A 16,527-nucleotide genomic window follows, 5' to 3' on the forward strand; every position below is an offset into this window, starting at 1 on the left:
TTATTCATCTCATATGTATACGTATATACTGTACTCTATATCATCTACTGCATCTTTATGTAATACATGTATCACTAGCCACTTTAACTATGCCACTTTGTTTACATACTCATCTCATATGTATATACTGCACTCAATACCATCTACTGTATCTTGCCTATGCCGCTCTGTACCATCACTCATTCATATATATTTATGTACATATTCTTTATCCCTTTACACTTGTGTCTATAAGGTAGTAGTTTTGGAATTGTTAGCTAGATTACTTGTTGGTCATTACTGCTTATTGTCGGAACTAGAAGCACAAGCATTTCGCTCCACTCGCATTAACATCTGCTAACCATGTGTATGTGACAAATACAATTTGATTTGATTTGAAACTCCTGACCCCCTCCAATTTGCATACCGCCCAAACAGATCCACAGATGATGCAATCTATGTTGCACTCCACACTGCCCTTTCACACCTGGACAAAAGGAACACTTATGTGAGAATGCTATTCATTGACTACAGCTCAGCGTTCAACACCATAGTACCCTCAAAACTCATCTCTAAGCTAAGGATCATGGGACTAAACACCTCCCTCTGCAACTGGATCCTGGACTTCCTGACGGGCTGCCCCTGGGTGGTGAGGGTAGTTAGCATGGCCAGGGACGACTCTAACACCATCACTAAGTTTTCAGACGACACAACAGCGGTAGGCCTGATCACAGACAACAACGAGACAGCCTATAGGGAGGAGGTCAGGGACCTGGCCACGTGGTGCCAGAATAACAACCTATCACTCAACATAGCCAAGACTAAGGAGATGATTGTGGACTACAGGAAAAGGAGGACCGAGCACGCACCCATTCTCATCAACGGGGCTGTAGTGGAGCAGGTTGAGAGCTTCAAGTTCCTCTGTGTCCATATCAACAACAAACTAGAATGGTCCAAACACACCAAGACAGTCGTGAAGAGGGCACAACAAAGCCTATTCCCCCTCAGGAAACTAAAAGGATTTGGCATGGGTCCTGAGATCCTCAGAAGGTCCTACAGCTGCAACATCGAGAGCATGGTTGCATCACTGCCTGGTATGGCAATTGCTCGGCCTCTGACCGCAAGGCACTACAGAGGGTAGTGCGTACGGCCCAGTACATCTAAGCTTCCTGCCATCCAGGACCTCTACACCAGGCGGTGTCAGAGGAAGGCCCTAAAAATTGTCAAAGACCCCAGGCACATCAGTAACAGACTGTTCTTTCTACTACCGCATGGCAAGAGGTACCGGAGTGCCAAGTCTAGGACAAAAAGGCTTCCCAACAGTTTTAACCCCCAAGCCATTACACTCCTGAACAGGTAATCAAATGGCTACCTGGACTATTTGCATTGCGTGCCTCCCCCAACACCCCCCTAATCCTATTTTTACGCTGCTGCTACTCTCTGTTTATCATATATGCATAGTCACTTTAACTATATATTAACGTGCAAACTACCTCTATTGGGCCGACCAACCAGTGCTCCCGCACATTGGCTAACCGGGCTATCTGCATTGTGTCCCGCCATCCACCACCCGCCAACTCATCTTTTACGCAAATATTACTCTTTGTTCATCATATATGCATAGTCACTTTAACCATATCTACATGTACATACTACCTCAATCAGCCTGACTAACAGGTGTCTGTATGTAGTCTCGCTACTGTATATAGCCTGTCTTTTTACTGTTGTTTTATTTCTTTACTTACCTATTGTTCACCTAACACTTTTTTTGCACTATTGGTTAGAGCCTGTAAGTAAGCATTTCACTGTAAGATCTACACCTGTTGTATTCGGCGCACGTGACAAATAAACTTTGATTTAATGTGTAAATATTTGTATGAACATAACAAGATTTAACAACTGAAACAAACTGAACAGGTTCCACAGACATGTGACTAACATAAATTGAATAATATGTCCTTGAACAAAGGGGGGGGTCAAAATTACAGAAAAGTAACAGTCAGTATCTGGTGTGGCCACCAGTTACATTAAGTACTGCAGTGCATATTCTCCTCGTGGACTATACTAGATGTGCCTGTTCTTGCTGTGAGATGTTACGCCACTCTTCCACCAAGAGTTCCCAGACATTTCTGGGGGGAATGGCCCTAGCCCTCACCCTCCAATCAAACAGGTCCCAGACGTGCTCAATGGGATTGAGATCCGGGCTCCTCGCTGGCCATGGCAGAACACTGACATTTCTGTTTTGCAGGAAATCACGCACATAACGAGCTGTATGGCTGGTGGCAAAGTCACGCTGGAGGGTCATATCAGGATGATCCTGCAGGAAGGGTACCACATGAGGGAGAAGGATGTCTTTACATTTACATTACATTTAAGTCATTTAGCAGACGCTCTTATCCAGAGCGACTTACAAATTGGTGCTTTCACCTTATGACATCCAGTGGAACAGCCACTTTACAATAGTGCATCTAGGTCTTTTAAGGGGGGAGGGGGAGAAGGATTACTTTATCCTATCCTAGGTATTCCTTAAAGAGGTGGGGTTTCAGGTGTCTCCGGAAGGTGGTGATTGACTCCGCTGTCCTGGCGTCGTGAGGGAGTTTGTTCCACCATTGGGGGGCCAGACGCACAGCGTTGAGATTGCCTGAAATGACAAGCTCAGTCTGTTGATGCTGTGACACATCACACCAGGCCATGACGGACCCTCCACCTTCAAATCGATCCCGCTCCAGAGTACAGGCCTGAAACACAAATCCGACCATCACTCCTGGTAAGACAAAACCGTGACTCGTCAGAGAAGAGCACTTTTTGCCAGTCCTGTCTGGTCCAGCGACGATGGGTTTGTGCCCATAGGCAACACTGTTGCCGGTGATGTCTGGTGAGGTCCTGCCTTTACAACAGGCCTACATGCCCTCAGTCCAGCCACTCTCAGCACTGATGGAGGGATTGTGCGTTCCTGGTGTAACTCGGGCAGTTGTTGTTGCCATCCTGTACCTGTCCCGCAGGTGTGATGTTCCGATGTACCAATCCTGTGCAGATGTTGTTACACGTGATCTGCCACTGCGAAGACGATCAGCTGTCCGTCCTGTAGCGCTGTCTTAGGCGTCTCACATTACGGACATTGCAATTTATTGCCCTGGCCACATCTGCAGTCCTCATGCCTCCTTGCAGCATGCCAAAGGCATGTTCACGCAGATGAGCAGGGACCCTGGGCAGAAAGGCCTCTTTAGTGTCCTAAGTTTTCATATCTGTGACCTTAATTGCCTACCGTCTGTAAGCTGTTAAGTGTCTTAACGACCGTTCCACAGGTGCATGTTCATTACATGTTTTATGGTTCATTGAACAAGCATGGGAAACAGTGTTTAAACCCTTTACATTGATGATCTGTGAAGTTATTTGGATTTTTACGAATTATCTTTGAAAGACAGAGTCCTGAAAAAGTGATGTTTCTTTTTTTGCTGAGTTTATGAATGTGCAATAAATGTTATTCAAAGATTAGATTCCACGTGTTTTTTGCTGTTAACACATTGGGGGAAAGATCCGATAGGCCAATACATTGGAATCGTACTGCCTTCATAAATACATTCATATTTCGCAGAGCATTAGCTGCTAAACACTTTGTTTTCCCCTCCCAAAATGTATTGCCGACACACAATACAAATTTCAACATCAAAAACAGTTGGCATGTAGGGAAGGAGGTTGGAATGCACTCAAAAAAGGGCGTAGAATGGGGAATCTTCAATATATAATGCATCATAATTGACAGTTATTCACAAATACAGTTAGGTCGTGTGTGTAACACAGTGCTCTATCGTCTCCTAGTGAGAGCGTGTCATAAAAAATGAACTCTTTAGTGTCTCCAACTGTACTTTGCAAAGATGAAAATCCTAGAACCTCTGGCTATGAGTTTGGGGAGAAGGTAAACAATACCTCGACATGTCCTGTTGTCAGAATGCAGCAGGTAGCCATAGCGACAGGAGCAGTAGTAGCCACCGATGTAGTTGTGGCAGAAATGGTCACAGGCCAGATCCTCATCGTTCCTGTCCCTACACTCATCTACATCTAGAGAGAAAGAGAGAAAGAGAGAGACTTTTTACTCAAGCCCTGCACTAACATACCTGATTCAACTAATCACCTAACCATTGATTAGCTGTGTTAAAATAGAATACAAATGAACTTTTATTAACTATTATATCATATTGGTCCTGGGCTAGAACAAAAGCCTGAACAACCCATGGGTCTAGCCTGGCCCAGTATTGAAGAACACTGATTAACAATGTTAGATGGTTCGTCACCCTAAAACTAGTCTATGGGTCATAAAAGACTGTCATCCATGGTCCGGTTTCCTTTAAACAGCCACCACCATCTTCAGCTAACTTTAGCGACCATTAGCTAACAATGAATGGAAGTGACAGTACAGGCCGCTCACCAACAGCGCTGTAGTGGGACTCGAAGCCCAAGAAGCGTTCCTCATTGGAGAAGTCGGACCGGAAGGAGACACTGAAGGAGCTCCGAGGGGAGCTGATGACCTGCTCTCCTGGGACCTGCTCTGTGTCACTGTCCTCGCGCCCACAGAACACTGCCAGCTCCTCTCCATTAGCCTCCACCTGCAGAGAAAGAGTAGAATGGACGTGTGAGCACAAAGTCACATACAGCTGCACGTATGCAGACACACACACAAAAATATGTAGGCCTACAGTACATGGCATTGACATGAATTGACACCTTTATCAGCTATTGACTTGATTTTCTCATGTAAAGCTTTTCATAAATCGCATTTCAGATTAATGTTGGAATGTTTTAATGGAATGTTTTTGTTGAGGTTTTCTAATGATTACCGATAAATGGCCTTTTTGTCCACTAATTAATCCATTCCAAATATCTCCCCCGTTTCTCACCATGTCTGTCTGTCTGTCTGTCTGTCTGGTGAAACAGAGGTACGCACAAACACTTTTTAGAACACCAGTCTTATCTGGGTCTCTGATAGCATGTTTACACTGAGTGTGTCATTGAACGTTCGGTTAACCCCAGCTACAACAGAGCAGCATGTGGGAGATTAAGAGACACTTTTGTATAGCCACACTGGCCACAGTCCCAATACCACACAACACTAGAACATTTCTACAACTACAAGCAAAGAAACAATCACAGTTATACCACAGATATTATAAAGCACTTCTCGTGTGCTTATTCACTCCGATGTAAACGTGCAAGCATACATTCACAAACACACAGGCACACACATTCACAGATCAGCATCAGAAATATACAGTACATCTTCATTCAAGAAGAGGACAACACAATGTTATCTGTGTCGGTCACCGGTCGCAGGACTGAGAACTGTGGGTAGATGAGTAGTGTTATGTATGTGAGCGTCCGAGTGTGTGTGTATGCACAAGGATCCCTATGCATTCTGCACCCCAGGGGGTGGGGGTCTGGACAAGGTGGTGGAATTCAAGCAGACGCCTCACAATGGAACTTATTGATGAGCTGTGAATTTGGCAGTGGGAAGTGGGAGGCTACTTATGCCATTATTAGAGTTTGGACGCGTTCTGGGGTAAAGTTTCCACTAGATACAGATCCAATTCTAACCTTAGCCATTAGTGGGGAAAATGCCAAACTGACCCAAGATCAGCATCTAGTGGCAATGCATAAAAAGGTTACATTTTGGGGGGGGGGGACGCATTGGAAAACGTGATTTCCGAGATAAATAATGTGTGGCGTGGCAGTGACAGTAATGATCAAGCCTTACAAACATAAAAACAAGCGCATACACACAATCACCCCCACCCGACACAAACACAAAACCACCCCCTTGTAAAACACAAACAAGAACGCATTGCATTGTGGAAAAGCAGTCATCTGGTCCCTCTGTTGTCCTTTTGTGTCTGGCTGCTGGTGTGGTGATGGGTGCATTGCGGTGGTGCCCTGTAGGGTTATTTGAATATGAATATGAGCTTGGTGGGAAGTGAATGCTTCAGAGTCGCAGTGGAATGAATGCTAATTTATTTATTTTTTATTTTATTTCACCTTTATTTAACCAGGTAGGCTAGTTGAGAACAAGTTCTCATTTACAACTGCGACCTGGCCAAGATCAAGCATAGCAGTGTGAACAGACAAGAACACAGAGTTACACATGGAGTAAACAAAAAACAAGTCAAAAACACACTAGGAAAAAAAAGTCTATATACATTGTGTGCAAAAGGCATGAGGAGGTAGGCGAATAATTACAATTTAGCAGATTAACACTGGAGTGATAAATGATCACTGATCCGCACTGCTAAAGCTAACTCTCTCTCCTCCGCTCTCATCCTTCTAGACCTATCGGCTGCCTTCGATACTGTGAACCATCAGATCCTCCTCTCCACCCTCTCCGAGTTGGGCATCTCCGGCGCGGCCCACGCTTGGTTTGCGTCCTACCTGACAGGTCGCTCCTACCAGGTGGCGTGGCGAGAATCTGTCTCCTCACCACGCGCTCTCACCACTGGCGTCCCCCAGGGCTCTGTTCTAGGCCCTCTCCTATTCTCGCTATACACCAAGTCACTTGGCTCTGTCATAACCTCACATGGTCTCTCCTATCATTGCTATGCAGACGACACACAATTAATCTTCTCCTTTCCCCCTTCTGATGACCAGGTGGCGAATCGCATCTCTGCATGTCTGGCAGACATATCAGTGTGGATGACGGATCACCACCTCAAGCTGAACCTCGGCAAGACGGAGCTGCTCTTCCTCCCGGGGAAGGACTGCCCGTTCCATGATCTCGCCATCACGGTTGACAACTCCATTGTGTCCTCCTCCCAGAGCGCTAAGAACCTTGGCGTGATCCTGGACAACACCCTGTCGTTCTCAACTAACATCAAGGCGGTGGCCCGTTCTTGTAGGTTCATGCTCTACAACATCCGCAGAGTACGACCCTGCCTCACACAGGAAGCAGCGCAGGTCCTAATCCAGGCACTTGTCATCTCCCGTCTGAATTACTGCAACTCACTGTTGGCTGGGCTCCCTGCCTGTGCCATTAAACCCCTACAACTCATCCAGAACGCCGCAGCCCGTCTGGTGTTCAACCTTCCCAAGTTCTCTCACGTCACCCCGCTCCTCCGCTCTCTCCACTGGCTTCCAGTTGAAGCTCGCATCCGCTACAAGACCATGGTGCTTGCCTACGGAGCTGTGAGGGGAACGGCACCTCAGTACCTCCAGGCTCTGATCAGGCCCTACACCCAAACAAGGGCACTGCGTTCATCCACCTCTGGCCTGCTCGCCTCCCTACCACTGAGGAAGTACAGTTCCCGCGCAGCCCAGTCAAAACTGTTCGCTGCTCTGGCCCCCCAATGGTGGAACAAACTCCCTCACGACGCCAGGACAGCGGAGTCAATCACCACCTTCCGGAGACACCTGAAACCCCACCTCTTTCAGGAATACCTAGGATAGGATAAAGTAATCCTTCTCACCCCCCCCTTAAAAGATTTAGATGCACTATTGTAAAGTGGCTGTTCCACTGGATGTCTTAAGGTGAACGCACCAATTTGTAAGTCGCTCTGGATAAGAGCGTCTGCTAAATGACTTAAATGTAAAATGTTAAATGTAAATGTAATGATCAGATGTGCAGGTAGAGATACTGGTTTGCAAAAGAGCAGAAAAGTAAATAAATAAAAACAGTATGGGGATGAGGTAGGTAAATTGGGGGGCTATTTACCGATGGACTATGTACAGCTGCAGCAATCGGTTAGCTGCTCAGATAGCAGATGTTTAAAGTTGGCGAGGGAGATAAAAGTCTCCAACTTCAACGATTTTTGCAATTCGTTCCAGTCACAGTCAGCAGAGAACTGGAAGGAAAGGCGGCCAAATGAGGTGTTGGCTTTAGGGATGATCAGTGAGATACACCTGCTGGAGCGCGTGCTACGGGTGGGTGTTGCCATCGTAACCAGTGAACTGAGATAAGGCGGAGCTTTACCTAGCATGGACTTGTAGATGACCTGGAGCCAGTGGGTCTGGCGACGAATATGAAGCGAGGGCCAGCCGACTAGAGCATACAGGTAGCAGTGGTGGGTGGTATAAGGTGCTTTAGTAACAAAACGGATAACACTGTGATAAATTGCATCCAGTTTGCTGAGTAGAGTATTGGAAGCTATTTTGTAGATGACATCGCCGAAGTCGAGGATCGGTAGGATAGTCAGTTTTACTGGGGTAAGTTTGGCGGCGTGAGTGAATGAAGGAGGCTTTGTTTGCGAAATAGAAAGCCGATTCTAGATTTGATTTTGGATTGGAGATGTTTGATATGAGTCTGGAAGGAGAGTTTACAGTCTAGCCAGACACCTAGCTGCTTATAGATGTCCACATATTCTAGGTCGGAACCATCCAGGGTGGTGATGCTAGTCAGGCGTGCGGGTGCAGGCAGCGAACGGTTGAAAAGCATGCATTTGGTTTTACTAGCGTTTAAGAACAGTTGGAGGCCACGGAAGGAGTGTTGTATGGCATTGAAGCTTGTTTGGAGGTTAGATGGCACAGTGTCCAAGGAAGGGCCAGAAGTATACAGAATGGTGTCGTCTGCATACAGGTGGATCAGGGAATCGCCGGCAGCAAGAGCAACATCATTGATATATACAGAGAAAAGAATCGGCCCGAGAATTGAACCCTGTGGCACCCCCATAGAGACTGCCAGAGGACCGGACAACATGCCCTCCGATTTGACACACTGAACTCTGTCTGCAAAGTAGTTGGTGAACCAGGCAAGGCAGTCATTAGAAAAACCGAGGCTACTGAGTCTGCCGATAAGAATATGGTGATTGACAGAGTCGAAAGCCTTGGCCAGGTCGATGAAGACGGCTGCACAGTACTGTCTTTTATCGGTGGCGGTTATGATATCGTTTAGTACCTTGAGCGTGGCTGAGGTGCACCCGTGACCGACTCGGAAACCAGATTGCACAGCGGAGATGGTACGGTGGGATTCGAGATGGTCAGTGATCTGTTTTTTGACTTGGCTTTCGAAAACCTTAGATAGGCAGGGCAGGATGGATATAGGTCTGTAACAGTTTGGGTCCAGGGTGTCTCCCCCGTTGAAGAGGGGGATGACCGCAGCAGCTTTCCAGTCCTTGGGGATCTCAGACAATATGAAAAAGAGGTTGAATAGGCTGGTAATAGGGGTTGCAACAATGGCGGCGGATAGTTTCAGAAATAGAGGGTCCAGATTGTCAAGTCCAGCTGATTTGTACGGGTCCAGGTTTTGCAGTTCTTTCAGAACATCTGCTATCTGGATTTGGGTAAAGGAGAAGCTGGGGAGGCTTGGGCGAGTAGCTGCTAATTACTATTGCAACAACACATCATCAGTAGGGTAAAACTAACCTGTCTCACGACGGTCTAAACCCATCTCACGTTCCCTATTAGTGGGTGAACAATCCAACGCTTGGTGAATTCTGTGCTCAACTGACGGGATGAGGTCAATATCCTTCCAGGATACCCGGGCCAGGTCGATTAGAAAGGCCTGCTCACAGAAGTGTTTTAGGGAGCGTTTGACAGTGATTATGGGTGGTCGTTTGACTGTGGACCCGTAGCGGATACAGGCAATGAGGCAGTGATCGCTGGGATCCTGATTGAAGACAGCGGAGATGTATTTGGAGGGCCAGTTGGTCAGGATAATGTCTATGAGGGTGCCCTTGTTTACAGATTTAGGGTTGTACCTGGTGGGTTCCTTGATGATTTGTGTGAGACACACACACACACACACACACACACACACACACACACACACACACACACACACACACACACACACACACTCAACATTGGTGTAACTTGTTTACCCCCAGCGGGAGATTGGCTCTGCAGAAGATTTATCCATACAATTTGCAACTCTCTCTCAGCTATTTTCTGGTTCTCATAGGGGATGTAATGACACTCTGGTTGTGTTCCAATTCTCTACCCTTCACTTCCTCATGCATTGAAAAGCATTTGATTGGTGCTTCTTGAAAATGTTCTTTCCTCCAAGAAAACATTAGACAGTGGTTGAAGTACTGTATTGCAAACAGGTAAGTATTTTGTGCAAATGGGGCATATGATGACACCCTTCATAAAAACATAAGATGCTGCCATTTGTCGTTACCGAGAAGAACAAAAATAAAGGAATTTATTTCCTATATATTTCATTTTTATAACCATTGCAGAATAAATTCCTCACCTTTTCTGGCAGTGATTGGGTTCATATTTCTGAGGTAGCCATACAACAAATTACCACACGCATCTCTCATTTCATTGGGGCTATGTAAATACAGTGCCTTCAGAAAGTATTCATACCCCTTGACTTATTCCACATTGTGATGTGTTACAGCCTGAACTCAAAATGGATTAAATATAAAAACAAACCTCACCTATTTACACACAATACCCCATAATGAAAAAGTGAAATCATGTTTTTAGAAATGGTTGTAAATGTATTGAAAATGAAATACAGAAATCTAATTTAAGTATTCACACGTTCGAATCACCTTTGGCAGCGATTTGCACACCTGGATTGTACAATATTTGCCCATTATTCTTTACAGAATTATTCAATCTCTGTCAAATTGATTGTTTGTTATTGCTAGACAACCATTTTCAAGTTTTGCCACAGGGTTTTCAAGCAGATTTAAGTAAAAACTGTAACTTGGCCACTTGGGAACATTCTTCATGGTAAGCAACTCCACTGTAAATGTGGCCTTGTGATTTAGGTTATTGTTCTGCTGAAGGTGAATTCATCGCCTAGTGTCTGGTGGAAAACAGACTTAAATAGGTTTTCCTCTAGGATTTTGCCTCTGCTCCATTACGTTTCTTTTTTTGATACTGAAAAATTCCACAGTCCTTAACGATTGCAATCATACCCATAACAGGATTCAGCCACCACTATGCTTGAAAATATGGAAAGTGGTATTCAGTAATGTGTTGTATTGGATTTGCACCAAACATAACACTTTCTATTTCAGAACAAAAAGTTAATTGCTGTGCCGCATTTTTTGCAGCATTACTTGAGTGCCTTGTTGGAAAATTTTTGTTCTGTACTGGCTTCCTTTTCACTCTGTCAATTAGGTTAGTATGGTGATGTAACAACACTGAACAAAAATATAAGCGCAACATGTTTAATGAGCTGAAAAAACATATCCCAGAAATGTTCCATACTCACAAAAAGCTTATTTCTCTAAAACTTATGCAAAGATTTTTACATCCCTGTTAATGTGCATTTCTCTTTTTCAAGATAATCCATCCACCTGGCAAGTGTGGCATATCAAGAAGCTGATTAAACAGCCTGAGGCATATTGCACAGGCCTTAGGCATATTGCACAGCCTGAGGCATATTGCACAGGTGCACCTTTAATTGGCGACAATAAAAGGCCACTCTAAAATGTGCAATTGTCACACAACACAATGTCATAGATGTTTCAAGATGAGGGAGCATGCAATTGGTATTCCGACTACACGAATGTCCACCAGAGCTGTTTCCAGATAATTAAATTATAATTTCTCTACTATAAGACGCATCCAACATCGTTTTAGAGAAGTTGACAGTTTGTCCAACCGATCTCGCAACTGCAGACCACATGTAAACACACCTCCACATTTGGATTCTTGAAATTAATGAAATTGTGGGTTTTCACCACCAAAGAATTTATGCAAACTGTCAGAAACCATCTCGGGGAAGCTCATCTGCGTGCTTGTTGTCCTCACCAGGGTCTTGACCTGACTGCAGTTTGGCATCCTAACTGACTTCAGTGGGAAAATGCTCATCTTCGATGATGACTGGCCCGCTGGAGTAGTGTGCTCTTCACGGATGTATCCCGGTTTCAAACTGTACCTGGCAGATGGCAGACAGTGTGTATAGCACCGTATCGGCGAGCAGTTTGCTGATGTCAACATTGTGAACAGAGTGGTGGTGTGGTTATCGTATGGGCAGGCATAAGCTACGGACAACGAACACAATTGATCTATAGCAATTTGAACCGACAGAGATACCGTGACGAGATGCTGAGTCCCATTGTGTCATTCATCTGCCGCCATCACCTCATATTTCAGTATGATAATGTACCGCCTCATGTCTCAAGGATCTGTACACAATTCCTGGAAGCTGAAAATGTCACAGTTCTTCCATGCCCTGCATTCTCACCAGAAATGTCACCCATTGAGCACGTTTGGGATGCTCTGGATCGATGTGTACGAAAGGTTGTTCCCGCCAATATCCAGCAACTTCACACAGCCATTGATGAGGAGTGGAACAACATTCCACAGGTCACAATCAACATCTTGATCAACTCTATGCGAAGGAGACATGTCGCTCTGCATGACGTAAATGGTGGTCACACCAGATACGGACTAATTTTCTGATCCACGCCCCTACCTATTTTATAAGGTATCTAACCAACAGAGCAATATCTGTATTCCCAGTCATGTGAAATCCATAGATTAGGGCCTAATTAGTTAATTTCAATTGACTGATCTCCTTATATGAACTGAAATTTAGTTAAAAAAATTAAATTGTTATTTTGCATTTATATATTTTTTCAATGTTAATCCATCTTCAGTTTTCTATCACAGACATTAAACTCTAAGTTGTCTTAAAGTCACCATTGGCCTCACGGTGAAATCCCAAAGCAGTTTCCTTCCTCTCCGGCAACTGAGTTAGAAAGGACACCTGTAGATTTGAAGAGACTTGGTGTATTGATACACCAATCCAAAGTGTAATTAATAACTTCACCATGCTAAAAAGGGATATTCAATGCCTGATTTTTGTATATTTACCCATCTACTAATAGGTGCCCTTCTTTGCAAGGGATTGTAAAAACTCCATAGTCTTTGTGGTTGAATCTGTGTTTGAAATTCACTACTTGACTGAGGGACCTTACATATGATTTTATTTGTAGGGTACAGAGATGAGGTAGTCATTCATAAATCATGGTAAACACTAGTATTGCACACAGTGTGAGTCTATGCAACATCATTTGACTTGTTAAGCACATTTTTACTCCTGAACCCATTTAGGATATGCTATAACAAAGAGGTTTAATACTCATTTCAGCTTTACATTTTTTATTAATTTGTTTAAAAAAATTAAAACAATTCCACTTTGACATTATGTGTTATTCTTTGTAGGCCAGTGACCCAAAAAATTCTAAATGTAATCAATTTTAAATTCAGGCTGTAACCGAACAAAATGTTAAAAAGTCACGGGGTGTGAATGATCCCATAGGCAGTGCATCAAGAAAGTGTTTATTTAACTTAGATGTATGTATGTTACTACTCTACTGTAATTTTAATTTGTTTTGAGTAGCCTAGACAATGTTTCAGAACTCGCTGGCAGTCCAGCATATTCAGGCTGGGGGAAAAGTAAATGTAAAACATGTTTTCAGTCAAACGTTGTGCTGACAGAATGTGCCATTGGTTTCTATTTCAGAAACTGTCACAATCCATAAATTACTGAATACTTTTTTTTAAACATTCTGCAAACGCAGTAGATAGACTGGTAGTATGTAAAATATTTGACAGTACATGTAGGCTACAGTATTGCTGTGCAATAGGAGCGCAACATCATAAACCCATTTAATCTCTGAGTCTATACCAAGACAGGACATAAAAACACAAAATTCTATAGATAAACAAAATATCAAAACAAGAATTCATTGTTTGCATATAAATGTGGGCTGTAGTCTACTTTTAAATTGTTTCCAATATACAATCAATCTTGAAGAATGTGTGGACAGGGTAGGTAACAACACATCTGCCACGCTGATCCTCAACATGGGGGCCCCCTCAGGAGTGCGTGCTCAGTCCTCTCCTGTACTCCCTGTTCACCCATGACTGCATGGCCAGGCACGACTCCAACACCATCCTTAAGTTTGACGACGACACAACAGTGACAACGATGAGACAGCCTATAGGGAGGAGGTCAGAGAACTGGCCGTGTGGAGCCAGGATAACAACCTCTCCCTTAACATGATCAAGACAAAGGAGATTGTGGACTACAGGAAAAGGAGGACCGAGCACGCCCCCATTCTCATCAACAGGGCTATAGTGGAGCACATTGAGAGAGTCAAGTTCCTTGGTGTCCACATCACCAACAAACCATCATGGTCCAAACACACCAAGACAGTCGTGAAGAGGGCACGACAATGCCTATTCCCCCTCAGGGGACTGAAAAGATTTTCCATGGGTCCTCAGATCCTCAAAAAGTTATACAGTTGGTATGGCAACTGCTCAGCATCCGACCGCAAGGCACTACAGAGGGTAGTGCGTACGGCCAGTACATCACTGGGGCCAAGCTTCCTTTTCTCAAAAGTGCATTGTTGGTTAAGGGCTGTAAGTAAGCATTTAACTGTAAGGTCTACACCCAATGTATTCGGCGTATGTGACATACAATTGGATTTGACAGGCACTTGCTATGTTTAGTTTGAAAAGGTCACTGCAAAATATTGAAACATTCTGCCCACACCTACAGAAATGTGATCAAATATGCCATTGCTCTTTCTTTTACAAACTGCCGTGGCCTAATTCCAGTATTGCCAAATTACACAGGAAATAAAAGGTGCTATAGTGACTACAAAAGGCGAATGGAGTGCATTTTCCAGGTGGAGTTAATGCACACAGTTTTACGACAGATCATAAAGTTTACAAGAGCACACTTCGGGGAGTGTTCATGAGCACATTTTGGGAAAAGGGTAGAATCGGACCATGGCCGAAGATACTGTGTCAGACACAGCAGAGGACAGGAGCATTTCCCCCGAATGCTTTGCTGCAGTAAGAGCACTCCACACTACAGTTACATTTACATTTAAGTCATTTAGCAGACGCTCTTATCCAGAGCGACTTACAAATTCCATGCTGCTTGTGATGTTGCCATGCTAAACCCTGTTCAGAATTCCAACCATTCTGGCATAACTCTGGTTCCTAGAAATCAAGAGATGGGTCGGGCACCAAAGCCTGGCAAACCAACCTGAACTGGCACCAGCTCCGACCAGGCTCCTGTGCCAGTGCCGCCTGGCACATCATCCATTATCATTCTCTTCACTGGCATAGCATATTACACTGGTCCATGCTGGCACACTGACATCTTTGGCTGGCTAAACCCATGCACCTTCGCAGGGACAAACTAATGCCAAATAGTTTGGCAATATGCCAGGGTCTATTGTGCCAGGCAGGCAAATCTATTACAAAAAAAGCTCTTCCAAGAATAAAAATGTTTGTCATGAGAGTTGAATATTAATTTACATTCCTAATTGAATTGACTGAACTAAATCCAGGTGGGACATGTGAAATGTGTCCCTTTTCGAGGCATTTTCTCCGTATGAATGGCTGGCCACACACATACGCAGTCACGATTCACTTACCTTGACATAGTCGTACTCACAGAGGTAGGAGGGTTCTAGGTCGAAGTGCAGGAAGTAAAGTCTGATTTGGAACCCGTCGGGAACGCTTATGTTCCAGCGGACCTCGGACTCTTTAGGGTAGGGTTCTGGAAAGTTCGGGGAGTTGATCGTACCATACATGTCACTCAGACAAATTACCTGAGCTCCAGCGGGGACCATGGACAGTAGGTCTAACAGGAACGGTAATACTCTGGAGAGAGAGGTATTATGATAAATCTATCTTTATCGACATTTTATAATAAAAACTAATTGTCACAATGGAAAGTAAATCGCAACTCAAATGACTATGACATAGATGGAAAAACTTTCGTTTTTGGGTATATTTTTCTTAAGGTTATTTCTGATCGTTTCCCCCAACAAAATGTGTATCCTAGTTTTAAGACTAAAGTAGGCTAAATCACAAAGCTCGTTCGATACAGCAATTTTAAATTCACAAACCCCCCCATGCAGCGACAGAATAAACAGTTATTCATTTAAAACAAACCACAACAATAACAATCCCATAAACATTTTAGGTTATTGCTACTGTGGGTTACAGAGGACAATTTGAAAAGTATATACTAGCCTACACCTACCCCATCATTGCCGAAGTTGCAGCCATGATACGCTTACTGTGCGAAACAGCTGAGCTTCTTTGAACAAGACATCCCTGCACAAACACGAACACACTTCCCCAACCAGTGTGTACGTCATTTCTACCAACCGCATGCGCAACATTCAGAATGGGAACCGCTGGAGATTGGGACAACACGGCAGTTGTGTAACCAATATTCCACTTCTAGCAGAGGCAGTAGTCTATTGCTTTAAACAAGACTATACATCTTCCTTCAAATAAGATTGCATTTACAAGATTCCAGGGTGGAAGGACCTGCATTGTTTTTGTTTTGCTTTATCTTCGATGTCTAGTATTTGCACTGGCTTTGTTTGGATAGTATGTATTTGTGATGACTGGATTAATCCAGGATTTTAGGCACCATTGTTTTAGCCCGTTGACCCAAAGCCTAGAAATTACCTTGGGCAGCTAACACAAGTCTGCAGGTCTCAGGCTTAACTGTAGATGACATCCACTTCTGTTGCAAAAGTTTCAAGGACTCAGTTGACTTGGCATTGTATCCTATCCATTTTTGTGAGGCAAACATATATGTCATATTAATATTCAATATATGTC

General features: G+C 44.1%; 1 protein-coding gene across 1 annotated transcript in view; it reads right to left on the reverse strand.

The window, feature by feature from the left end:
- masp1 (MBL associated serine protease 1) overlaps positions 1 to 16,040 on the reverse strand; it is a 67,019-nt gene extending 50,979 nt beyond the window's left edge. Inside the window, 4 exon segments of the mRNA XM_029629823.2 lie at positions 3,907 to 4,038; positions 4,406 to 4,583; positions 15,321 to 15,549; positions 15,935 to 16,040. Coding sequence (XP_029485683.2) covers positions 3,907 to 4,038; positions 4,406 to 4,583; positions 15,321 to 15,549; positions 15,935 to 15,960 — 565 coding nt within the window. The 5' untranslated portion in view covers positions 15,961 to 16,040.
- Between the last annotated feature and the right edge of the window lie 487 nt (positions 16,041 to 16,527).

The sequence above is a fragment of the Oncorhynchus nerka genome, linkage group LG23 (genome assembly GCF_034236695.1).
Source record: "Oncorhynchus nerka isolate Pitt River linkage group LG23, Oner_Uvic_2.0, whole genome shotgun sequence".
In the NCBI taxonomy this organism is placed as follows: Eukaryota; Metazoa; Chordata; class Actinopteri; order Salmoniformes; family Salmonidae; genus Oncorhynchus; species Oncorhynchus nerka.